This window comes from Micropterus salmoides, unplaced genomic scaffold, assembly GCF_014851395.1.
Source record: "Micropterus salmoides isolate LMB-PRFRI ecotype aquatic unplaced genomic scaffold, ASM1485139v1 Ms_hic_scaffold_1262, whole genome shotgun sequence".
Lineage (NCBI taxonomy): Eukaryota > Metazoa > Chordata > Actinopteri > Centrarchiformes > Centrarchidae > Micropterus > Micropterus salmoides.
The window spans coordinates 11,612-38,540 of NW_024040333.1; the positions used below are offsets into that span (position 1 = coordinate 11,612).

General features: G+C 35.1%; 2 protein-coding genes across 6 annotated transcripts; both read right to left on the bottom strand.

Annotated features, from left to right (window-relative positions):
• Nucleotides 1–272: 272 nt before the first annotated feature.
• LOC119900125 lies at nucleotides 273–21,406 on the bottom strand. Of its 5 annotated transcripts, none has more exons than XM_038714882.1 (21): nucleotides 20,043–21,406; nucleotides 14,310–14,599; nucleotides 12,576–12,830; nucleotides 12,162–12,260; nucleotides 11,781–11,831; nucleotides 11,019–11,195; nucleotides 10,117–10,140; nucleotides 9,957–10,025; nucleotides 9,492–9,626; nucleotides 8,606–8,776; nucleotides 7,509–7,532; nucleotides 7,349–7,417; nucleotides 6,920–7,018; nucleotides 5,815–5,838; nucleotides 5,655–5,723; nucleotides 5,190–5,324; nucleotides 4,304–4,474; nucleotides 3,191–3,214; nucleotides 3,031–3,099; nucleotides 2,566–2,700; nucleotides 273–1,511 (listed from the first exon to the last, which is right to left on the bottom strand). In XM_038714882.1, exons 3-21 carry the CDS (start codon nucleotides 12,796–12,798, stop codon nucleotides 1,474–1,476), a joined length of 1,806 nt encoding a protein of 601 aa, XP_038570810.1. In that variant the 5' UTR covers nucleotides 12,799–12,830; nucleotides 14,310–14,599; nucleotides 20,043–21,406; the 3' UTR covers nucleotides 273–1,473. The 5 variants fall into 5 exon arrangements, with proteins under 5 accessions (XP_038570810.1, XP_038570809.1, XP_038570811.1 ...); XM_038714881.1 differs by having other exon boundaries at nucleotides 11,781–11,912; XM_038714883.1 differs by lacking the exon at nucleotides 12,162–12,260.
• On the bottom strand, nucleotides 21,398–26,856 carry LOC119900126 (kelch-like protein 6). Its single transcript, XM_038714887.1, has 6 exons — nucleotides 26,767–26,856; nucleotides 24,848–25,297; nucleotides 24,408–24,645; nucleotides 23,716–23,918; nucleotides 22,588–22,801; nucleotides 21,398–21,702 (listed from the first exon to the last, which is right to left on the bottom strand). The coding sequence occupies exons 1-6, from the start codon at nucleotides 26,854–26,856 to the stop codon at nucleotides 21,542–21,544; spliced, it is 1,356 nt and encodes a 451-aa protein (XP_038570815.1). The 3' UTR covers nucleotides 21,398–21,541.
• Nucleotides 26,857–26,929: the final 73 nt, after the last annotated feature.

Consider the following 26,929-nt stretch of genomic DNA (forward strand, 5'->3'; position numbering starts at 1 on the left):
ATATAAAAATGTTCTTACAGTTACTTACCTATCACCTGTCAAGTATGTGTTATGGATTTGCTGTGCTTAGCTGTCAGTTCGCTAAGTATATCATGGCTCTGGAGCAACTAGGGGTAAAGTGTCTTGCTCAGGGACACATTGGTATATGTGTCACAGTGGGGAATTGAGCACAGGTCTCTCACACCAAAGCATGTGTCTTATCCACCATCACCACCCAATTTATATATTTTTTAAGTATTTTATAACAAAAAGACTGGAAATAAACAACTCACAAATCTCACACTGGCCTTTACTAATCAAACAATTCCCACACACTATCATCAGCAAAAACTGTGGCAAAAGAACAGTAAACAAAATACAAATAAAATCTGTAGTGTCATGGATAGTAATTACAAATAATTAATGAATAATCAATAATGACAAATATACACTGAGCTCTGAACAATTTCACCACAGCAATGCATTCACAGAAACAAGCTGGTCTCAATAATAATAAATGAGTGAGTGATTAAAATTAAATGTAAATTAAAAATTACATTTTTAAAAGTGGGTGCAGGGGTTACTTTCAAATGTGTGTACAGCATCATAACATAATTTTACACCTTTAATAAAGCATTTTGATTCTAAAATGGGCAAATGTCTGTTGTTTTTTACTTTTTACTTACAATATTTCCATTACACCACCAAGTAGTCCTTATGAGTAAAGTCACAATATGAGATTAATAAGAATAGTGGTTATTTGTGTTAAACTGTAGTGTCGCCCTAACATGTAGACTCAAAAGATGTAGCATGAGATTTATAAGTGCTAATGTGCTATTAAATTGATAAAAAAAATTTTGTCTCCCTTCAGCCTCATTCAGGCTCTCATCGTCTGGCTTTTCTTTTCTTGGGCACACTGTATCTCATTTTTATCTTCAGCAGTTTCACCCTCACTTTTATCTGGCTCTGTTGAGCTGCTGTCTGACTGCTGCTCAGACTCATCTGAGTCCTGCCTGGTCTTACCACCAGTATCTGGAGACTCTTGAAAGGCATATAACAAACAAGGACAAATAACCCATGTTGTGCAGCGCATTGGAGGCAGCCAGAGATGATCTAACAGGCAGGTAACTGCAGTTAACCAGCAGCAGTAAGTCAACCATGCACAAATAATGGTGACATCAGCATTTTTTTTCCCATTATACACCACCAAACCAGTCTATGAAGAGAGACTCTCTACTAAGAGCTAGAGGTCAACAGGAACACGCATGTGCCGCTGCTGATCAACACATGCAGGTGTTGACAATCAACCTCATCACTCATTCTTTAATACAGTTTCTCCCTGTGACATGTTTGAATCTTGCTCATGTACTTATCCTTCTGAACTGTTCTGCAGTACTGTAGTTTCTCTGTTGACCTGATCTGAGTTGGTATCTTTCTTGTGTTCACCAGTGGTGTCCTTTATGTCAAAGGGAAACATGACTGAGCAGGAGGTGACTATGCTTCCTCTTCATCATCTGTCTTTTTCTTTGACTCTGAAACAGACAGTAAAAAGAGTGAAAAATTAGTATAAAAAGTATAGAATTTTATTGTTCAGATGCTATCTTGGTTTAAAATCAATCGGGAGACATTTTCCAATTAGGCCACAGATTGCATTGACATAAATAAGCAATAAGGTGAAATCCTCCTACAGCACATGGTATGATTTTTATAAATTAAATTGAACTGTTAAAAATAAGAAATGCTGTTGTCGTTCTTAAAGGCTGATTATTGGTGGAGATCAATTATATTGTCTATGAGCAAGAGAATACTTGTACTTTTTCTATCTGTCATGATTATTATAAAGAATAATCAGTAGATAAATTAAACTACTGCAGTACCTCTTGCTATGCACTCCATGGTTCAACATATAAAATATTACATTAAGTTTACAATGCATGCCATTCCCTCACTTTTCCCAGTACAGTGAAAAGCATACAATGTATACTATATACCCCAAAGACTTCATTAATAATAAAAGATAATGTACCAAACTATTTTTTCTATTACTAATTCAGATTATTATTTATAACTTAGTTTAATAGTTTGTCCAAATTTATCCAAAACGAGATCCAAAGTCATTTGAATATATCAAAATATTTTATAAACTTAATACATCATAAAAGAAGTGTAAAACATAGAAATAAAAAATAAAAAAGTATCATCAAAAACATAAAATATTAAGAACAATGAAAAATTCAAAAAATACCTTAAGACTGAGAGGCAGGAAGCAATTAGTAAAACATGTAGGTTAATCCTAAATCTCAAAAGCTAATCTAATCAATCTTTCATACCATTAGTAACCTGAAGCTTAAAAGTTGGGTGACCAATAATATGTGATATAAATAAAACATCCCAAAACAGAAAGCATACATTCAGCAGCCTTTACTGTTAGCTGGCAAAAGACATCTAGATTTTGTTCATTTCATTTACCTAAGGAAACTAAAGTAGCCTAATATACAACAGTCAGTATGTTAACACTAACACTACTGTGCTGTTGTAGCACACACACTTAATACATTTCTTGGCATCAGTTTCTTTTGTATTTGCCTGAGTGTTGTGAATCTGGTTCAGAGAGAGCAGTTTCCAAAACTGGCTGTTCAGGCTCACTGAAGACCTCCAAATCCTCCTTGTCCGCCACACCAGCTGGTTCAGGTTCATTTGCATCTGCATCACCTTTGTCATCTATGAAGCAAAAATGACAAACACTTGCTGATTCCAGCTTCTCAAATGTGATGACTTGCTTCTTTTCTCTTTTTATATTGATAATTGAACACTTTTGGCTTTAAGACTTGGTCAAACAAAACAAGCTACAGTATTTGAAGATTTGTTGGAATATTATAAATAAAATGATTAATTATAATTAACTGATTAAAACAAAAAATAATAGATATAATAGATTAATAGATTTAATATAACAATAATAGATTAAATGATGAGGAAAATAAGCATTAGCTGCAGCATTAATTATAGCTGTTAGCTAACAATCCATTTTTGTTTACTAAAATAAATTACCTTTATGCAATTTTTTGTCAGAAATGTTTCCATCATTCTCAAACTGCTGTTTCCTTTGTTCGACTAACCCTGGAAAGACATTCATAACCAGATAAATGAATTCGAAGCACCCTTCACACCATGTATAAATTATAATAAATGATTTTCGTGTTAGTGTAACCTTTTGGTGGACTCATATCATGTGCTGAAAAAAAAAGGAAAAAAAGGAAGATATGAATTAGACAAGGAATGGTTTCTGGTTCAGTCCATAATACTTTCAATTAATTCTAATTAGTGAAACATGCCATTCCCTGAAAATATTTCAATTTCATCACTCTATTCTGTTCTGTACATATATGGTGCACAGTGCGAGAGCTTGTAGAACTGATGTGAGCACTTTTAGAATATGATGTGATAACTTGCAGAACAAAAATATGTACATGTAGGTTCAAATTTTCACTTGTATGAAATATTTACACACGAGATGAATTTGAAGTCACAGAAAGAAAAAACACGAGAGCTTGTAGAAAAAATCTGAACTTTCATGTTGAAATGTGACGTCAAAGAAAAAATAATATGAGTAAATGCTGCATTACCAGTTTCAGCTGTCACTGCATTTATGTAAAAATCAGTCTACACTTTTGTAAAAAAAAAAAATTTGTGACTTCAAATTTAGAACACGGGTGTGTGAATATTTTCTGAGTGAATATTTCAACATACAAGTACAGATTTTTTCTACAAGCTGTGTTTTTTTATTTATTTGACTTCAAATTCACCTCACAAGTTTTCACATCATACTGTACAAGTGCTCACATCAAGTCTACAAGCTCTTGCATTTTGCACCATATTCACCTTCATATGTATACTCCCAATACACTTACAGAAATACATATTCTATAGGATATTTATCATTAATACCTTTGGCTTTAGTCATTTGGCTGTGGCTGTTTTGTAAATAATAACAAATTAAAGTGAAAATGACACAATGCATAATGTTCTTTCACCATTATTTTCCCTTTCAAATTGCTTTAAACCCAGATTTTGCTACTATTGTAACAAACACACACACACACACACACACACACACACACACACAGACAAAGAGATGTTACCGGTGTTGTTAATCCCAGCATATCCTGCTGTAAAATGTGTTTAACTGCTAAATAGATGCACTTAAAGTAAAGTGTCGGCTCTGTCTTATTCCTGATGTTTACTTTTTATTTTTTATTTGTCTGAGTGTTTGTTTTTTCCTGTGACTATTCTGAATCTAGCTCAGATAGTGTCGTTTCCAAACCTGGCTGTACAGGAGCAATGGAGGATTCCAGATTAGACTGCGAGTCCTCCAACAAACCAGCTGGGTCAAGTTCATTTGCCTTCTCAGAGTCTGAGGGGTCACACTGTGGGATCTTTTTCCCAGCATCTTCACTGAGGTGGTCTGCATTTGCATCACCTTTGTTATCTAAACCTGAAACAGAAAGAAAAAAAAAGAAATTCAAGACCACGAATAAGACCAAACCATTCAGAAGCAGTCTTAGTAATTGGGAGTCAAACAATCCAGTAAGGAGCAATGTATGATGTTAATAACAATAACGTGTATAAGTTATAATAAATAACATTTGTGTCAGTGTAATCTTTTTGTGGCCTCCCATCTTGTACATCTAAACCATGTGCTGTAAAATAGAAAAGGATAAGAATTAAACAAAGAATGGTTCCTGGTTCAGTCCATATTAGTTTCGGTTAATTATAATTTGTGACACATGCCATTCTCTGAAATGATCTCAATTTCATCACTCTATTCTGTACTGTATACCCCCAAAATGTATATATATATACACACAAGTCACTATTATGTAAGTAAGCCCTAAAAGGCAAAGTGAGAAGATACAATAAAGAAATCTTAAATACCATTGGATGTTTGATCATTATTATTAATATTTAAAATGATTTATATACGAAGGTTGTATTTTCCACTCCCTGTCAGGACATTTAATCATGTGGCTGAGGCACAAGATAGATATTTTGTTTTGTAAATAATGACAAATTAGAGAGAAAGCCACCCAATGCATATGTTCTCTCACCAGTAAAGGTAATACCATAGTAATCAAGTTTTAAACCCAGGTTTTGCTGTTGTAGCACACACACTTAATACATTTCTTGGCATCAGTTTCTTTTGTATTTGCCTGAGTGTTGTGAATCTGGTTCAGAGAGAGCAGTTTCCAAAACTGGCTGTTCAGGCTCAATGAAGACCTCCAAATCCTCCTTGTCCGCCACACCAGCTGGTTCAGGTTCATTTGCATCTGCATCACCTTTGTCATCTATGAAGCAAAAATGACAAACACTTGCTGATTCCAGCTTCTCAAATGTGATGACTTGCTTCTTTTCTCTTTTTATATTGTTAATTGAACACTTTTGGCTTTAAGACTTGGTCAAACAAAACAAGCTACAGTATTTGAAGATTTGTTGGAATATTATAAATAAAATGATTAATTAAAATTAACTGATTAAAACAAAAAATAATAGATATAATAGATTAATAGATTTAATATAACAATAATAGATTAAATGATGAGGAAAATAAGCATTAGCTGCAGCATTAATTATAGCTGTTAGCTAACAATCCATTTTTGTTTACTAAAATAAAGTACCTTTATGCAATTTTTTGTCAGAAATGTTTCCATCATTCTCAAACTGCTGTTTCCTTTGTTCGACTAACCCTGGAAAGACATTCATAACCAGATAAATGAATTTGAAGCACCCTTCACACCATGTATAAGTTATAATAAATGATTTTCGTGTTAGTGTAACCTTTTGGTGGACTCATATCATGTGCTGAAAAAAAAAGGGAAAAAAAGGAAGATATGAATTAGACAAGGAATGGTTTCTGGTTCAGTCCATAATACTTTCAATTAATTCTAATTAGTGAAACATGCCATTCCCTGAAAATATTTCAATTTCATCACTCTATTCTGTTCTGTACATATATGGTGCACAGTGCGAGAGCTTGTAGAACTGATGTGAGCACTTTTAGAATATGATGTGATAACTTGCAGAACAAAAATATGTACATGTAGGTTCAAATTTTCACTTGTATGAAATATTTACACACGAGATGAATTTGAAGTCACAGAAAGAAAAAAACACGAGAGCTTGTAGAAAAAATCTGAACTTTCATGTTGAAATGTGACGTCAAAGAAAAAATAATATGAGTAAATGCTGCATTACCAGTTTCAGCTGTCACTGCATTTATGTAAAAATCAGTCTACACTTTTGTAAAAAAAAAAAATTTGTGACTTCAAATTTAGAACACGGGTGTGTGAATATTTTCTGAGTGAATATTTCAACATACAAGTACAGATTTTTTCTACAAGCTGTGTTTTTTTATTTATTTGACTTCAAATTCACCTCACAAGTTTTCACATCATACTGTACAAGTGCTCACATCAAGTCTACAAGCTCTTGCATTTTGCACCATATTCACCTTCATATGTATACTCCCAATACACTTACAGAAATACATATTCTATAGGATATTTATCATTAATACCTTTGGCTTTAGTCATTTGGCTGTGGCTGTTTTGTAAATAATAACAAATTAAAGTGAAAATGACACAATGCATAATGTTCTTTCACCATTATTTTCCCTTTCAAATTGCTTTAAACCCAGATTTTGCTACTATTGTAACAAACACACACACACACACACACACACACAGACAAAGAGATGTTACCGGTGTTGTTAATCCCAGCATATCCTGCTGTAAAATGTGTTTAACTGCTAAATAGATGCACTTAAAGTAAAGTGTCGGCTCTGTCTTATTCCTGATGTTTACTTTTTATTTTATATTTGTCTGAGTGTTTGTTTTTTCCTGTGACTATTCTGAATCTAGCTCAGATAGTGTCGTTTCCAAACCTGGCTGTACAGGAGCAATGGAGGATTCCAGATTAGACTGCGAGTCCTCCAACAAACCAGCTGGGTCGAGTTCATTTGCATCTGCATCACCTTTGTCATCTATGAAGCAAAAATGACAAACACTTGCTGATTCCAGCTTCTCAAATGTGATGACTTGCTTCTTTTCTCTTTTTATATTGTTAATTGAACACTTTTGGCTTTAAGACTTGGTCAAACAAAACAAGCTACAGTATTTGAAGATTTGTTGGAATATTATAAATAAAATGATTAATTAAAATTAACTGATTAAAACAAAAAATAATAGATATAATAGATTAATAGATTTAATATAACAATAATAGATTAAATGATGAGGAAAATAAGCATTAGCTGCAGCATTAATTATAGCTGTTAGCTAACAATCCATTTTTGTTTACTAAAATAAAGTACCTTTATGCAATTTTTTGTCAGAAATGTTTCCATCATTCTCAAACTGCTGTTTCCTTTGTTCGACTAACCCTGGAAAGACATTCATAACCAGATAAATGAATTTGAAGCACCCTTCACACCATGTATAAGTTATAATAAATGATTTTCGTGTTAGTGTAACCTTTTGGTGGACTCATATCATGTGCTGAAAAAAAAAGGGAAAAAAAGGAAGATATGAATTAGACAAGGAATGGTTTCTGGTTCAGTCCATAATACTTTCAATTAATTCTAATTAGTGAAACATGCCATTCCCTGAAAATATTTCAATTTCATCACTCTATTCTGTTCTGTACATATATGGTGCACAGTGCGAGAGCTTGTAGAACTGATGTGAGCACTTTTAGAATATGATGTGATAACTTGCAGAACAAAAATATGTACATGTAGGTTCAAATTTTCACTTGTATGAAATATTTACACACGAGATGAATTTGAAGTCACAGAAAGAAAAAAACACGAGAGCTTGTAGAAAAAATCTGAACTTTCATGTTGAAATGTGACGTCAAAGAAAAAATAATATGAGTAAATGCTGCATTACCAGTTTCAGCTGTCACTGCATTTATGTAAAAATCAGTCTACACTTTTGTAAAAAAAAAAAAAAATTGTGACTTCAAATTTAGAACACGGGTGTGTGAATATTTTCTGAGTGAATATTTCAACATACAAGTACAGATTTTTCTACAAGCTGTGTTTTTTTATTTATTTGACTTCAAATTCACCTCACAAGTTTTCACATCATACTGTACAAGTGCTCACATCAAGTCTACAAGCTCTTGCATTTTGCACCATATTCAACTTCATATGTATACTCCCAAACACTTACAGAAATACATATTCTATAGGATATTTATCATTAATACCTTTGGCTTTAGTCATTTGGCTGTGGCTGTTTTGTAAATAATAACAAATTAAAGTGAAAATGACACAATGCATAATGTTCTTTCACCATTATTTTCCCTTTCAAATTGCTTTAAACCCAGATTTTGCTACTATTGTAACACACACACACACACACACACACAGACAAAGAGATGTTACCGGTGTTGTTAATCCCAGCATATCCTGCTGTAAAATGTGTTTAACTGCTAAATAGATGCACTTAAAGTAAAGTGTCGGCTCTGTCTTATTCCTGATGTTTACTTTTTATTTTTTATGTCTGAGTGTTTGTTTTTTCCTGTGACTATTCTGAATCTAGCTCAGATAGTGTCGTTTCCAAACCTGGCTGTACAGGAGCAATGGAGGATTCCAGATTAGACTGCGAGTCCTCCAACAAACCAGCTGGGTCAAGTTCATTTGCCTTCTCAGAGTCTGAGGGGTCACACTGTGGGATCTTTTTCCCAGCATCTTCACTGAGGTGGTCTGCATTTGCATCACCTTTGTTATCTAAACCTGAAACAGAAAGAAAAAAAAAGAAATTCAAGACCACGAATAAGACCAAACCATTCAGAAGCAGTCTTAGTAATTGGGAGTCAAACAATCCAGTAAGGAGCAATGTATGATGTTAATAACAATAACGTGTATAAGTTATAATAAATAACATTTGTGTCAGTGTAATCTTTTTGTGGCCTCCCATCTTGTACATCTAAACCATGTGCTGTAAAATAGAAAAGGATAAGAATTAAACAAAGAATGGTTCCTGGTTCAGTCCATATTAGTTTCGGTTAATTATAATTTGTGACACATGCCATTCTCTGAAATGATCTCAATTTCATCACTCTATTCTGTACTGTATACCCCCAAAATGTATATATATATACACACAAGTCACTATTATGTAAGTAAGCCCTAAAAGGCAAAGTGAGAAGATACAATAAAGAAATCTTAAATACCATTGGATGTTTGATCATTATTATTAATATTTAAAATGATTTATATACGAAGGTTGTATTTTCCACTCCCTGTCAGGACATTTAATCATGTGGCTGAGGCACAAGATAGATATTTTGTTTTGTAAATAATGACAAATTAGAGAGAAAGCCACCCAATGCATATGTTCTCTCACCAGTAAAGGTAATACCATAGTAATCAAGTTTTAAACCCAGGTTTTGCTGTTGTAGCACACACACTTAATACATTTCTTGGCATCAGTTTCTTTTGTATTTGCCTGAGTGTTGTGAATCTGGTTCAGAGAGAGCAGTTTCCAAAACTGGCTGTTCAGGCTCAATGAAGACCTCCAAATCCTCCTTGTCCGCCACACCAGCTGGTTCAGGTTCATTTGCATCTGCATCACCTTTGTCATCTATGAAGCAAAAATGACAAACACTTGCTGATTCCAGCTTCTCAAATGTGATGACTTGCTTCTTTTCTCTTTTTATATTGTTAATTGAACACTTTTGGCTTTAAGACTTGGTCAAACAAAACAAGCTACAGTATTTGAAGATTTGTTGGAATATTATAAATAAAATGATTAATTAAAATTAACTGATTAAAACAAAAAATAATAGATATAATAGATTAATAGATTTAATATAACAATAATAGATTAAACGATGAGGAAAATAAGCATTAGCTGCAGCATTAATTATAGCTGTTAGCTAACAATCTATTTTTGTTTACTAAAATAAAGTACCTTTCTGCAATTTTTTGTCAGAAATGTTTCCATCATTCTCAAACTGCTGTTTCCTTTGTTCGACTAACCCTGGAAAGACATTCATAACCAGATAAATGAATTTGAAGCACCCTTCACACCATGTATAAGTTAGAATAAATGATTTTCGTGTTAGTGTAACCTTTTGGTGGACTCATATCATGTGCTGAAAAAAAAAGGAAAAAAAAGGAAGATATGAATTAGACAAGGAATGGTTTCTGGTTCAGTCCATAATACTTTCAATTAATTCTAATTAGTGAAACATGCCATTCCCTGAAAATATTTCAATTTCATCACTCTATTCTGTTCTGTACATATATGGTGCACAGTGCGAGAGCTTGTAGAACTGATGTGAGCACTTTTAGAATATGATGTGATAACTTGCAGAACAAAAATATGTACATGTAGGTTCAAATTTTCACTTGTATGAAATATTTACACACGAGATGAATTTGAAGTCACAGAAAGAAAAAAACACGAGAGCTTGTAGAAAAAATCTGAACTTTCATGTTGAAATGTGACGTCAAAGAAAAAATAATATGAGTAAATGCTGCATTGCGTCACTGGATTTATGTAAAAATCAGTCTACACTTTTGTAAAAAAAAAATTGTAACTTCAAATTTAGAACACGGGTGTGTGAATATTTTCTACGAGTGAATATTTCAACATACAAGTACAGATTTTTTCTACAAACTGTGTTTTTTTATTTATTTGACTTCAAATTCACCTCAAGTTTTCACATCGTACTGTACAAGTGCTCACATCAAGTCTACAAGCTCTTGCATTTTGCATCATATTCACCTTCATATGTATACTCCCAATACACCCCCAGAAATACATATTCTATACAATCAATATCATAAATACTTTTGCCTTTAGTCATTTGGATGTGGCTCTTTTGTAAATAACAAATTAGAGGGAAAATGACACAATGCATAATGTTCTTTCCCCATTATTGGAAATACAGTTCTTTTCCTATCAAATTGCTTTAAACCCAGGTTTTGTTACTATTGTAAATAAAGCACAATATTCAGCAGCCTTTACCGTTGACAGTCTTCCAGTCTGAATTGACATTTTCGTTGTGATCTCTATCCAGGCCATTAGGCTTCAAATTCCTATTGCTTTGTAGCAAAAGGCCAAGTGGCTGCGTAGAGGGAAGTGTGGGGGCTCTTTCAAGAAGACTCCTATTTTCATCACCCTGAGCTGTCTTCTCATCTGACCCTAAAACAGATTGAAATACAAAATAGAACACCAGTACGAAAGAAAGAGATCTTAGACGATATCACCTTTAAGTAAAACAGTCCATTAAACAGCGACCACATGATGCACCAGTATCCATCATTATGTATCATCAATATAAAACAGTGGGTGCTTGTTCAGTGAGTGGATTATGACTTTTGGAAGTGTTTCTTAACACAGCAAGATAGGCCAAAAGGTTTCTCCAAAAATCTGACTGATCTAGATGCAACTCATTACACGTTTGAAAACATTCTCTCTTACTTTTTTAAAATTAAAATGATTGTGTAGCTTCGGAGGTACGCGCTTATGTGCTAGTGCTTATCTGCAACACTCCCTGTACACAATGAAAAAACTAAACCAGTCAAAATTAAACTGTTACACCCTTTATGTTTTTTTTTCATTTTTTGCTACAAGAAACAAAGTCACTATGCTCATCTGGTAGCGATTTACTTTAATGACTACCTGGTCATCGTCTAACCTTCCATTTTCTGTAAATTACAAAAAAATGAGAGAAAATAGGAGAACAATACTCCTGAGATAGACCACTGAAAACATACAGTATCATACCTTTTGTTGATGGGTTTTCTGAATCACCTTTCTTTCTTTTTGCAAAACATGCTGGAACCGAGAGTGAGAGGACAGAAAAGAAGAAAGAAACAGTATGTTTTTGTTTCATACATTGTGAAGATCCCCACGACCCTGTATGCAGGATAAGCGGTTGATGATGCATGGATAGATGGACATTGTGAAGATTAGATTCACTAATAACAGCTGCTGGTGTGCAATGCACATGTGTGTACTGCACATACATGGCTTACGTACTATTACATTTAGTTTAACTGTTAAACATAGCTTTACAAATACATGGAAATGAATATAGTGAATATGAATACAGTGAATATATACTGTATAGATCATCTGGTTATGGTGAAACTTTTTGAACTGTACCTTTATGGCGTAGTTTGCAATACACTATGGCTACAACGAGTAGAATAATTACAACGATGGTGAGTACGCTGGCAATCAGTGCTGCAGATGAACTTTTGTCTGCACAGAAACACAAAATTCAAACTTGTAGCAACTTCTTATTACATTATATTACTAAGGAGATGGCGCATATATCATTTGTGTGTTTCATTTTTATTTAAATTTTCTGTCACCACTGGTAAAAAAAAGATCAAAGTTCAGCATTATTGTCAGTGCAGCAGTGCATGCATTATTTCTTAATGAAACCCATGACTTATGGCGGGTAAATTATACAAATGTCCTGTGTAAATCAGTTTCTGAAAGTACTTGAAATGACAACTTCCACAACATAAACAATAAACATACAGTAAAGCTGATGCCTAAGTAAAGTCTTACCTGGGTAACAATCCTTTGCAGTGTATGTAGCTGTTTCATTGCTCAGAGGGTTGCTCACCCTACACGTGTATATTTCATCATCATGTTTATCTCCCAGAGATATTGTGAAATTTGGGCCAGGCTGCACATGTCCATGTGAATCCCACTCCAACTTCATTAAGGACTGAGGCTGTCTGAACTCGGCAGAGCACACTAGCGTTGCAGAGCTGCTGCCATCTTCCATCTCACAGGATATTCTGGGTGTGGCAACTCGGTCTATATGAAAACACAGATGAAAATGAATCCATGAATACAAACCTAAATGAGAAAATAAATGATTCCCTTATGTCACATGGATGAACCATTACACATCAATGCTTTAAATGGCATAAAGTCCAGAAAGAACAAGTTATTGCAAAAGTTATAATTATAAAGACTGAATAAAGAATGCTTTGTGGGGCTTCCATATGACAAGATGCAAATCTCACCAAATGGCGGTCAATTGGAATATTTAATAACAATTACAGTACTTTGTTGTGTTAAGTGTGGGTGAGACAACGTTTCAGGTGAGAAGAAGATTCTGATCAGAAAGCGACAGTTCCAGCATGCAGCCTGAAGAGGTCTAAGATGTTTCTGATACTGCTACTCTGTTTACAGTACATGATGATGTATTGTGTTTTATAAAACACTACAAATACTACCAATTTCCTTTATTGTCTTGTTTCAAAAGACTCAATAAAGGCTTGACTCCCATGATGAAATTAACAACTTGAAACACAGACAATGCTAAAGGCTTAGTGGCTATAAATATATTCCCCACTACCACACCACAGGTTTTATTGTTTTAGTGTGTCACATGGTTTGACACTGATTAACATAAATGTATGCCCCACCTGAAAGGTTAATATTTGATAGAGGCACCTTTTGTAGCAGAACAGGCTTGACTCTGTGTGTCTGTATCAGCCTTCCACATTTGACCACTGCAATTTCCCCCCACTGTTTGTTGCTTAATGTTACATATTCTAGCTAGATTGCTCCTCTGTTCTCTGCAGCAGGTTTTCCTCAGGATTTCTGTCTGTTGCATTATATTTCCCCGGAACCATCCTCTATATGTTTCATAGTCCCTATTGTCCTCTGGAAAAGCCTCCACACCCTCGGGTTGTATGTTTTTTAGCCACTCTACTATAATATTATATTGCAACTGGTAAAAGAACTGAGCAACAGTTGTTGTATGCATAGTGTCTCATATTAAATGCATTGAACTCTGACAATTAAGACGTTTTCTGAATCAGGCTAAGTGTATCAGTTTCATCCATTGTAATGCAAAGTTGTAAAACAATAAAACAAGGGCAAACCACTATTTTGGGCCATTGGGAATCTATCAAGGAATAGGATCTCCTTTTTCCTTTACTGCAGGTAGTGTATTTTCTTGCGTATGTTGGTTTTAATCCGTGTTTCTCCAGCTCCGGAGACTCTGGCAAGATGAGAGGAGGCATACTTTTCTATCGATGATGCATGGTGCATCAGAGTGGACACTGTTTCCCAAATGTCAGACTTTTATGTTCTGTTAAGTTCTGCGTGTGTGGCTAAACAATTTCTTTCTGTTATACACCATATCTTTATACCTTCATGAATTCAAAGATATGGAATTGCTATAGCAACACATCAACTTCCAGCTGCAGAATGCAGGTACCAATGTTCATCAATTAACTGTATACAACCACTATGTTAAAAAAGTTAGTAAAAAAAACTTACCAATGACCTCCAATAGAAAAGTTGAACGTTTCAACTCTTGGTTTATGTATGCTTCCAATCATAGTATCCGGTGTCTTCATATCTGAGTTTAGCGATATTGAGCTCTGCAGAGATCCAGTCAAGAGTGATCCTTTTTTCATATGGGTGGTACACCTGTTCCTCATTGCCATTAAACTCTACTACTTTGTTGCCTTTATATTTCCACAGAATTTCCTTAGGTTGTCCAGTGATGGCTGGCTTGAAGTTGACCTCCTGCCCCTTGAGCGCATATATTGGAGACTGTCCAGCAACTAGACACAGAAACATAGACACAACTCAAGAACTCAGGAATACACATCTGATAAAACTGCCAATTTATCAGGTACACAATCTAATATAATCCAATAAAATCTAAAAGTTATAAGGTTTAGTCTTGCCAACACTGCGCCAGGCTGTGATCGGGGGTTGATCGGCGATCACCAGTCCTTATGTGTGAACAACTCAAGGATGCATCAAAATGGCTCCCCGACACATTTCTGACACATCGCTGATGTCTGCCAGATATCTAGCATGCCAAATATCTGGCGGACTCGACATCCACATCCAGTCAATGAGAGCAGGCAGCTACTTTTTCACCGCAAAACACTTTTTACTCCCCTCCAGCTCTCTGTAGCACAGACAATCCCTGCTACCTGAGTGTGCTAATCCATTCTTTTACACAGATTTTTTGTCTTTATAATTTGTATCTTTATAATAACAAACAACAGATGTGTAGATTCACGTCATTTTCCATTTCCGTTTCACATTTCACGTGTGTTTTCTTGACAAAACGTGGTTTGGAGACCAGCCTGGGGTGACAGAGTCGCTGTCAGCTGGTGTAGTGTGTGACCACCTATCACCTATCAGTCAGGTAGTGTGAATGCCACAACGACTTCAAGACTCCTGTCACAAGACGGCAAGTTATGTAGTGTGAACGGCACGGCCATCGGCCGACGCTGATAATCGCGTAGTTTGCACAAGCCTTAAGTTTCATTTCTGTCGTCAGATTGAAGGAGAGAAGAAGAGTTTGGTTTGGCGGAGGCGCTCTTTATCGGCCTCTGCTGGCGTACCGTAGGAGCTACACAGACATCCAGGAAATGTACAGATTCGTCTCGTCGAGATGAACAAAAAGAGCCTTTTAGAAGTTCTGTTCTCAAGCTGTGGCCTGTAAAGCATGGGAGCATGCATTGGTCACAGGAATATTGACTGTTTTTATCAATATTTCAATGCTTTGGAAGCTTTATGTTATTGGGAATGTGGTTGTATGGAGAGAAATAATATCTTGAAGATTATCCCAATAAAAGTGAACATTTAAACAGTAAATATGGCCAAAACATGGACATTCGCCTGGTATGTTTTTGAAAGATTGTGTAATAACGGTTGTATATTAGTTTCTTTTCATCAGATTTACAGTTACAGTTGTATTCCAGGTGCATTATAATTTACCTTATGATGGTTTTGATGGTTTATTGCTTTAAAATATAGCTTTTTTTCTGTATTTGATCTCCATGTAGTCTGTTATGGTAAAATAAATATGTTAATGTACAATGGATTTATGTTCCTTAGCTTCTGACCTTTCAAAGGAGACCAGAATTATGCATCTAGGGCTAGTGGTTGAGGAGCTATTACTGATTAATTTTGGGTATGTTATTTTAGGTGTTTTTCCTGGAAATAGGTGCTAGGGTTCGTGTGTAAACACCTTTTAATATACTGTATGTGTGCTTATTTGTTCTTGACCAAGGAAATAATTTGTGGTTTGACAAAATATTTTTGGCTCATGGTCTACTTAACAACCTTTAATGAGGTTTCAATTATATTTAATCAATTCAATGTAATTTTTCAAGCAACATTGCCAAATATTCCCTTGATTCTCAGAATTATTGTTTCTCTTTGTTATGTGACAGTAAACTTAAGTATGTAGCATGTAGTATAATTGAAGTTGTGTATGTGGTTTAGTATAAGCTGAAAACTTAAGGTAAGTCAATTTGGATACAAAGTTGTAACACATTAAAAAAAACACAAGTATTAGGCTTTAATTAGTTGTATTTCTTGGTCTTCCTTCCCAGGTCAAAAAGAAGTGCGCTTAAATGCATTGAAAATGTACTAGAAATTCACATAGTATGCTTATAGTACATTCATACTTCTAACATGCTTACTAAAAGTATATTAAAGATATATTCTCCAGAGCTTTAACATACTTCTCTTATATACTTTGAATAAATTGGTAATAAATATATACTTAATTAAACTTTTAATAAATATGCTTAAATAAAAGCATATTTTTCACAACATTTTAGTCTACTTATTAAAAATATTTAATTTAACTCTTAGTAAATACTATTTAGGTGTACTTTGTGGAAGTACATTGTTAAACAATTACACTGGGTTACAAATATATTTATGCCAAATATGCTAATTGTGTAGGCTACTGCAAAATATTGTAATTATTTATGTAATTGCCACATGTTTCAGACTGATTTCCAGAAGGAAAACTAAAATATATATTTTTATATTTTAATATTTAATATTTTTTTAACATTAAAATATATTTTTCAAAATCAGGTAAATAGCTAGTTGAGATCAGAGTTCTCTTCCATAAGGGTAACCTGGCCAAGAAGGAAGCAGCACATGTTGTTAACTTAACAAACAAACAACAACGTATAGTAACAAGCATACTTTAAATCATAATGTAGTTATACTTGTTTCTGTGTGTAAACAGTAAACACGTGTACACAGGGGGGAAGTGTGCCCTCCCGCCCAGCCCACTAGCACAGTGCCAGAGCCCTTTAAAGGGCTCCAGTCACATCGCGTGAAAGTCCGCTTCACGAAAGATAATGTGTTACTGTATTTTTGGCCAGAAATCATTTTGTTTCTTAGGTTTCCTTTAATTTACTTAATACGTGGGTTGAAAAGAGAAGCTGCAACAATGTGCAGTATGAGAAAAATATGGTGTTTTTTCAAAATTAAACCATGTAAACCTGTTCTGGTACAACCCCTAATTAAGATTTTGAACCTGAAAATGAGCACAATACCACCTCTTTAATAGCTTCATAATCGAGACAGCAACTTTCGTCTGCCTTAAACAGTGTTGGGAGTAACACGTTACAAAAGTAACGCAATTAACGTTACTGTAATGTATTGATTTTGCTGTAAGGCAGTTTTTAATGTTACTAAAATTTTGGTAATGTAAAATCTCAGTAACCCTGTTGCTGGAATTTGATGCATGAGATTTTAACAAGGCAGGCCTGTGAATGTGTGTGTATGAGCCTTCAATTCTGCTTTTGCACTGTTAAAATGACCAGTGAGGTCTTTATCAGAGTAATAAATGCTAATATGCTGCTGTCTGTGTGCTAAAGAATAGGTTCACATTTTTATAGTCTACCTTACTTACATGTCCATGTTTACAGTAAATTATTGGTCACTATAATCATTATTCCTGCCCATATAGTCTGTAAAGACATCACCACAGTTGTCATTTTGGTTTAAATTCATTCTAAAGGTACACTGTTTTTTAGAGATTTTTCTTCACTGCAACCATGGAGGGGGTAACGTTAACCATTACAGTGACCAATAACTCTGTTATAACAGCAATGTTAAAGTGTACAAGGGTATGTGAGAATTGTTTTAGTATATAATTATAATGTTTTTGTGTCCTGAAATGGCAGACTACACAATATAATAAAATGTGATGTTGTATGAAATACTGGTCAACTTTATGTCCATTTGTATGGTCATAGATCCTGTAACTTTTAAAAGTTGAACCTACCCTTTGCCAACTTTAAACAACTTAATGCTAAACCCAGAGTTGGAACTTCCTGCCTTAGCTCAAGAAAATTAAATAAAGAATAATAATAAAGATTTGCTATAAGAACAGAATTACAGTGTTTATAATGATACGCAAATGAAGAACTAAACTAGGTGGAAGTACTGGCCTAACTGAATATTTAAACTCATTTGCAACTGCATTTCTTTTCTTTTAGAGCTTCCTGGGATTGTTGCCTCACTCAGAGGGCTTAGAGGCCAGGAAAATCTCAAAGGACCAGCTGGACCCTCACAACAATGTGCTCATAGGTATGTCTGGCTCCTGCACACCATTACTGTTTTTGCGCTCACTACATGTCAATGGGGTCAGACTAAATAAACAAATATTCTTGAGATAAAATAATTATATTAAAAATATTGTTATACATTAAGTAATTGGCTACTTTTGTACTTCACAAATTGACTGCTGTGTTTATGTGAAATGACATGTAGACAGCACAGTTGTTAAGCAAGTTTGTGTTATTTGTTGTACCTGTTTTATAACCTTTTATCATATACAGCTCCTTGGCTGAATGTACAGTAGTGTTTATGTAATGTTTTTGATCACGTTGTAATGGAAGAACTGAGCATTAACTGGGAGGGGTCCCTTGTGGAAAACCATTTCACCTGAACCTAAACGGTTAGCATCATCAGAACAGTTAGACATGAAGTTCTTATTGTGTTTCAGCAACTTTAAACAAAATAAAAAATCACACAATGGTAGTTAGTTAATTAGAGGTAATATTGCTTTGATATAAACAAAATATTTCTTTTTCCCTTCCACAGATGCTGTGTGTTAAAGCAGTTTCCAGAAGTGGCACATATGGTGTCAAGTGGCACAGTTTGCCATGAGGTCATCTGAGGCGTGCCCAGTGTCCAAACCGCATGAGGGACCCCCATGGGTAACATTAATGATGGGATGTGTATAGTGTACTTTTCAGTGATACTGGTCATATGTCATCATTTTACTGATTTTATTTTATTTGATTATTTATTTTGCTCAAGATGTGTTAAATGCTGCTGCACCTTTTAATGTACAGGAATTTATTTTTGTAATGTACACGTTTTACAAGTTTTTAGTTGTCTGTATGTGTGTGTGTTGTAAAATACTTTTTTTTAACTGATTTTTATTAAAAAGAGCATTTTGCAAGATATTTTTAATGCATTAATAATGCATTATTCTCATACTGAATGGTTTCATAAAGAAGCTTCCCAAGATATTAACAGTGGCTCTTGGAGTATACTAGTAATAAATTACTAATACACTGAAATGCTAATAAAAATGTTCAGAGAACACATTTAAAATATATTTAAAGTCTTCAAGTTTAGCACAAAAGGGTATTTCAAGTTCATTTTAAAGAAGTATATTTAAATTACAGTAAAGATACTTAAAATAGGTCCATTTTAACACAACTAAGTATATTAAAATACATATATTGCAATTATCTTAAAGTTGAATAAGTATTTCTAAAATGACACTTAACATACTTTAAGTTGTTCTAAAACAACACACTTAATATACACTTAGTATAGTACAATTAAAATATGATAAGTGCATCCAAATAAAGTGCTACTTAAGTATATTTCTTTTTCACCTGGGTTAGTATTCAGAAGTAATGCTGTATTCCTATAATAGCCTCAGTTAGGCTATAAATCAAGAAGTATTAATCAATACTATTTATTAAATAGTATTTGAAGGAGTTCAGAAACATAAATCAGTACTAACTAATGTATACCACTGGCATACTTTTTATTTTATTTGTATCTGCTGTGAGAAAATATGGACTTAGGAACTCAACTTTGGATAAATCATTAACATCTCGGTCAGGCCTGCCAGAAGGTCTGAAGTGTAGTTTTCATGCCCACACAACAAGTTCAACAAATCAGCATAAACATAAAAAAAGAAAAACTCACCTCGGCAGGAGGTCAAGATGAAAAAGGACATGAAATAACGAGCCATTTCAGAAAATCAGAACAATACGCTGCGCTGCCTTAGCATTTTCTTTCACTTTCTCTTCGAAGGTGTCTTGTACCTGTGGCCCTAAACCGGTCTATCTCGTCCTTTCCAGTAGGAGTAAGTCGAAGAGATCATGTTGATACTCCTTCTAGCCTTTCGACAGTCGAGAGTAGGCCTACCAGCAAAGGTTAATATTAAACAGGCGTGTCAGGTTGACACCTCCTCAAGCATGAGTGCTTTCAGTCTCTCCACATAGCCTGCCTCTTTCGTAGAGTAAAACTTTCAGTCTGCACCGACAGGTTTGATTAAGGTGTGGCATAGTTTTGTAGGCACCGTTTATTTTAATAATAGTATATTTACCAACTTTAGTATTGAGGCGACATCACATTTCTCCATATCAGCGTTTGATATGACGATTTTATAACTTTCATTACTGTAACCTTGATGCCAGTCTGTTGTCTCAAAATTTACCAGAAGCTCGACTGAAAAGTCGGTTACCTGGTATCATCCCGGATTCATTTCTTGTTATGGTTGTGTCTAAAGCTGGAATGTAAGGTATCAAGATTCGAAAAATACCCGTCAGTACACTAGTAGATGTATAAAACCAGTGGTCTACTTACAGTGATTTGTTTGACTCAAAGGTTGTTACAGTGTGCGGAAATAATTTCTGTTTTAGATGAAACATAATAAATGATATTCATATTATTATTAGTAGTATTTGTTTGAATAAAACACATATTTATGTTCACCACTTGATGGCAGTGTTCACAGGAGAATAGACAAACTGTCACAAAGACATGGTGTCTGTGTGTGTGTGTGTCTGTGTGTGTGTGTGTGTGCGTTTGTGTGTGCTCGCGCGCACGTGTGAATAAAAATCAGCAGGTGCTAGCCTATAGGGCTTCAGTTTGGTTCCTCAATGCAATGAAAGTCACACCTATAGTGTTGATATGCATATTTTCAGTTATTAATATGGATTTATGTAATTTATCACATCCATTCCGTCAGCAACGTTTTACAGCATAGCACGTTTTTGTATTCTTTATGTTAATGATTTTTAACTGTAAAAGCCTTGAAACATTGTATTTTGTGGTATTCAACCAATTCTGTGTTCATCTATTATTACTGTTATAAAATCAAGTTTCAACAATTGCTGCTGTAATATAACATGGCTGCTATTGACCAACTCCTCATATTTAAAAGTGTCATAAAATTAACATAGTTATGTACACAAAAACAATCCCCCTTTTCATCACTCTTTCACTTTTCCTTTTCAATCCATTCTTTCATCAACAATAATGTCCTCCTCACAGAAGCATGTGTCATTGGCTCTCTGAAGTAGGTGTTATTCTGTGTATGTGTGTGTAGGACTTCATGAGTGTCACACTGCCATGGTGCGACACGCCCATAGGTAAAACACACTCCTCCGTCAGCACTCCCCGGCCAACGTCCCAGCACATCACTGTGGAGATAACTTGGTTCTTGTTGTCCCGTCCCCAGTGATGAAAAGTTTGTTGTTACAAGCGGCGATGGCGCAGCTTGCCCTCTCCCCCAGACGGGTCACAAGGGACCAGGAGTCTGACAGAGGCGAGTAGCGGTACATGGCGTGCATGGCACCCCCTGGAAGCAGACAGAGAATGAGTAATTTAATTGTAACATAAGGTTTTTACATATACACATACACTTCCCATTTATTTACTGTATATGCAAATCCGTTTCTCAAACAATTTACCAGACAGATGAGCACATTCTTGAAAAACATTCAGCATTTGCAAGAACAGATTCATGCCATTCTTAAAAATTAATAACCAAATACCAGTTTGATTGATAATTCCCAGAGAACACACACAAAAAAACATTATTTAGAAAAATAAATAAAAACAGAGATACCTGTTTTTGCAAATGAACTCTTAATGCCAGAGATAATTTTTGAAGAGTTGGTGTCTACACTACTTTTTCCACACTGTGGTCATCTCATTTTGAAATGAAACCCTTCATATATATATATATATTTTTGGCAACAAACACTTAACCATACTCCAAATATAAATCCACCAATGTACAGTGATGGAAGAAGTATTTAGATCCTTTATTCAAGTAAAGGTATAGCAATATAAAAATAATTATCCTGCAATTTCAGTAGAAGTTCACAAGTCATTAAAATGTATTTAAAATATCAAAATATGATAACACAGATAAATGCCCTGTGAATGAATATTATTTGTGTGAATTACTATTCATCTGAATGTAGCATTTCACGGTTTTAGTTGGTTGAGGTAAAGCTATGTATATCTATTTAATATACTGCATCACATTTTATAAACTCCTATGTTTTGTATGTAAAGTTTTAAATTGTAAAGTAACTAGAAACTAAAAAGATCAAATAATTGTAGGATTAGTTGGAAGTAGAAAAATCAGCATGAAATGAAAATACTGTACTAAAGTACTAATACTTAAAATTTGTCCTTAAGTACTGTACTTAATTAATCACAACCATCAACTTACCAACTATATAGATGCAGTTGTTGAATGTGACTGCATTAGTGCATTTGGTTTCGATGGGAATGGGTGCCCGTAGTTCCCAGATGTCTGTCCCAGGTTCCCAACACTGGACCTGATCAGTTGCCAGCTTTCCATTTGGCCCGCCACCAATCACATAGATCCATTTGTCAAAGCTTGCAGCTGCAAAGGAGCTCACACCGACTGCAAGAGGAGTCACCTGCAAGTACAGCCAGAAGGGCATTGAAGTAAGTATATGGAGCACAGACAAACAGGCATAGCAGGATATACGTGATATTAAATATTGTTTAAAGCAGTACACTTTATGGAGCATCAAATGTACAGTATTTAACACCAAATGTACACAAAAATAATACTGTAATTAACAAGGTTATAATGGAAAAGTGTTCAGTGTTAAATAAATAATTATAATTACAAATAATTACATCACAAAAATTGTGGAAATTATATAAATGAAACAATAATTTGTGAAGTTATTTAAGAAATTATTCAAAATCAATTGAGTTTTAAAGTTTTAAAGGTCTTCATTTTCATTTTATAATAATTATAATAAATTTTTCCCAAAAAGCTTTATTCAGTATTGAGTGACATGAAATATGTTGTTATGAAATGTAAACGCAACATTGACACCTCCTCACAAAGTTGAAATTGTGAAATCAAATGATTGTTAGCAAACAGTTGCCTATTTCCACATCTAGCAGACATGACACAACATTAGGATTCATATGGAGTTGTGTTTTTTGCCACCTGATAAATGTAAGTGCAGTATTAATTCTCCTTGTAGCTCTGTTTTGGTCTTCCCTTGATGGATGTATTTGGCTCTTTAGCTGCCAAATGCACTACTCACCAGCTAGTCACTAACTTTGTGTGGAGAGCGGAGAAAGGAAACTAGTAAAGTTATGGGATATGAAACTATAACAATGAGCTGAAAAACGCTCTGTAGTTCTCAGTGGAACTGCAGATTAGGGTTATAATTCTCTGTTCTCTACCTTCCCTCACCTTTCACATACATGAAATTATTGTTATTTGGAAAATATTAATTATGGCCGCTTTAAGGAACATTTGGTGTAAAGTTACACAAAGGTAACACATTAATATAGCATTCATGTTTACCTGTGTCCAGCGATTGTGAAAGGGATCATAGGCCTCTACGCTAGCGAGTCTCTGAACTCCATCAAATCCACCCATTACATACACCTTCCCCCCATGGACTGCCATCTTGTGTCTCCAGCGCCCAGTCATCAGACTCTCAATCTGGATCCACTTGTCCAGGGCGCCATTATATTTCCAAACATCATGCTGTGTCTCTTTACCTCCTGCAACAACAGGATCATTTTAGAAAACATATACAGACATTTGTCCAAGAACACTGATGCAATTACTAAATCTGTGCTCTACATTGGGCCACCCACAATTCTGATTCAAGATGTAAAATCCCACGATCTATTCTGAACATTCACAGCATACGTGTCGCTGAACAACTAAAGTAACCATGACTGAGGTGTCAGTTCCTAAATTGGGAAACACCTAAAAACCACATGAACTTTTGCTGCAGATGGTCTCACGTCTTCATTTTGTTTTGTTCAGTGGAACACCATGGATTCACTGATTAAAACAACATCACATTTAAATATCAGAAGCATAGAAACATTTACAACAACCTGTTTACATGATGAAGATCCAAGGAAAATTAATACTCGATGAGAGGACATATAGAAACAATAACTTGGCAGATATATAAACAGTAGGTGCTGAACAATTTCCCTTTCACCTATACATATCACAGCAACTAAGCCTTCTCTCACCAGAAATGTACACTTCATTGCGGAAAGTGATGCAGGCAAACTCCACCCATTTTCTGTTTTGGGATTCGTCCTCCATCTCTGTGATTGGAAGCCTGGCAACCTCCAGCCTGCTGCGTCTAAGGGGGTCCAAACAGGTGACAGTGGAAATGAAGCGTTCATCTTTAGTGCATCCTCCAATTATCAGGAACACCTCTGATAGAAAGTGCTGCACGCGAGGCTTGGTTCGTTCAGAGACCACCTATAAATGTGTTATACATGTACAAACCACAGTAAACAATAAAACAATGACACACAGCAGTAATTGTATCATAAAATCAAATACCTGCAAAAAAGGAGTTTGTAATATGGAATATTTTATAGGATAGTAGATTTTGCCAGTAACGTTTCCAAAGCAGCATGCTAGGATTTTGTAAAATAACATTAGTTCCCTGTATACTGACCTCCCTGCCGGAGAGGTGATAGGTGCGGGCCTCTTGCAAAAGAGGAAAGGCCTCACTGCAACGGCGAATCAGTTCATCTGATTCCACTTTTTCAACAAAGTACGCAGGCTCCAACAATGGCAGTCGCACATGTGAAAGCAACCTGGCCAGTAAAGGATAGCGTTCATCCTGCTGGGCTCTCACCCAGTGCATGAGTGCCTCAAAAACACACTCCTCACACTTCACATCAAGGTCGTCCCTCTGCAGGATCACCTCCAGTGACTCTGCTGGCAGCTCCAGGAAGTCCTGCTGCTGGACTACTTGGGAGAACTGAGAGGTTATGTAGTCCTGAGCCCTGGTCTTCAAAGCCGGTAGGGCATGGTTTTCAGCAAGATTCAGGATCCCAATACAACTCTCTAGGTGCAGAGACTTGCTCATAAAGGCAGCACATGCATCCACCACACGCAGAAACTACAAGAGATAAGGCCAGCATATAGGCATTGAATACAATCTCAAGCTGTCAAATGAGTGAACATGCTGATGTGCATGCACAGGGTTTCTCAGACGTTGATAAACAGATAATGCTACACGAGATTTTTAAAAATGATTAGTAGTACTAGAATTTCAAAAGTGTGCATAACTAAAATAGACAAGACATTGCCTTAGAAACCAGAAAGGTGCCACAGGCCATACAAGTTTAGAATTATTGCCCTAACTCTTAAAAATAGCCAACATATTTTTTATATCTTCATCACTGTTTTACTATTTCATTTTGTGTTTTGCTTAATTTTTTTTCTTGTAATCTATGTATTTTAGCAATTTTATTGTTTTTCTCTATTTGTTTAGCAATAATCACTTAAACCCTATTTAGAAAAGTGCTATGCAAATAAAGTTAATATTATTACAGGCATGTGTGCTCAATCAGTACCCTTAATCTTAATGTGATTGTAATTCTAACCTCAATCCTAAATAAGTCACTCCTAACCCTAAAAGAGCCTGTTGAAGGAGTAACAAACCAGAATGTGTGAACTTTTTGTCTTCAAAATCTAAAACTTAAATTGATCGTCACAAAAATGAAGTATAGGAACACAAACCCCTGCCTCCCCTTTTGTGTGGTGCAGCTGTGTAGTTAATTTAAGCCTGTATGGAAAACTGATCCTGAGTGTAAACAACTGGGCAACTTCACTTCCCTCTCAGAGCTACTCATCTCATCATTAAGTAAGATGTTTGTTCCACTGAATGGTGAAACTGTCTAAAGTGAGAAGATCAGAACAACTTGAAGATTTTGTAGTTCACTGTGATAGAACCTGTCTTTCTGAATTTAAATAAATCAATCATGTTATGTATTTTATACTTTTTACAGCTGTTTCTGCATCATAGTGGCATCTGCCATGGCTTTGATGCGCCATGTTGCCAACTGACTACTAATAATTAATTGACACTGAATTAAAATGCCATGACTATCAACTATATTGTATAAAGAGTAAACAGCTGCTGTTGGGTTCAAACTTCACACCTCTAGTTCTGGTTGTTTGTATTTTTACTTCCACAGAAGAATCACATGATCATCCATGTGGTCACACTTAGATACTGTAGTGTGAGAAAGTACTGCAATTCTGATAAAACCCTTTCACAGCCAATTGGATAAGGTAAAAAATGTATCAGGCTAAAAATAAAATGGCTTAGGAACAGGTTTAGGTTTTTGGAAGTCAGTGACTTCACGTAAAAAATACATTAGTTCCTTTGACAATTACAGTCAAATTATGTACAACTTTTTGTCTTTACTGGCAATCAATTTGTAACAGTAAAAAAATTTGTGTTTGTTGCTGATAATGCGCTCAAGATTTACAAGGAACTCTGTGTGTATCAGATGGTGAAACTGCAAAGCAAAACTAATCCAGTATCTTCTTTAACTTTATTGTAAGTAATTGTCATTTTACCTGAAATTGACTGGCAGCCTCTAGTATTCTCTGAACATTTGAGTGTGAGGAGGGCTCGGCTGGTGTAGTATACTCTAGGAGAGAGCACATGGTTCCACTGTCCAACCCCTTTATTTCCACACGCTCTCATGACTCTCCTTCAGACCACTGCAAAACATTGCCC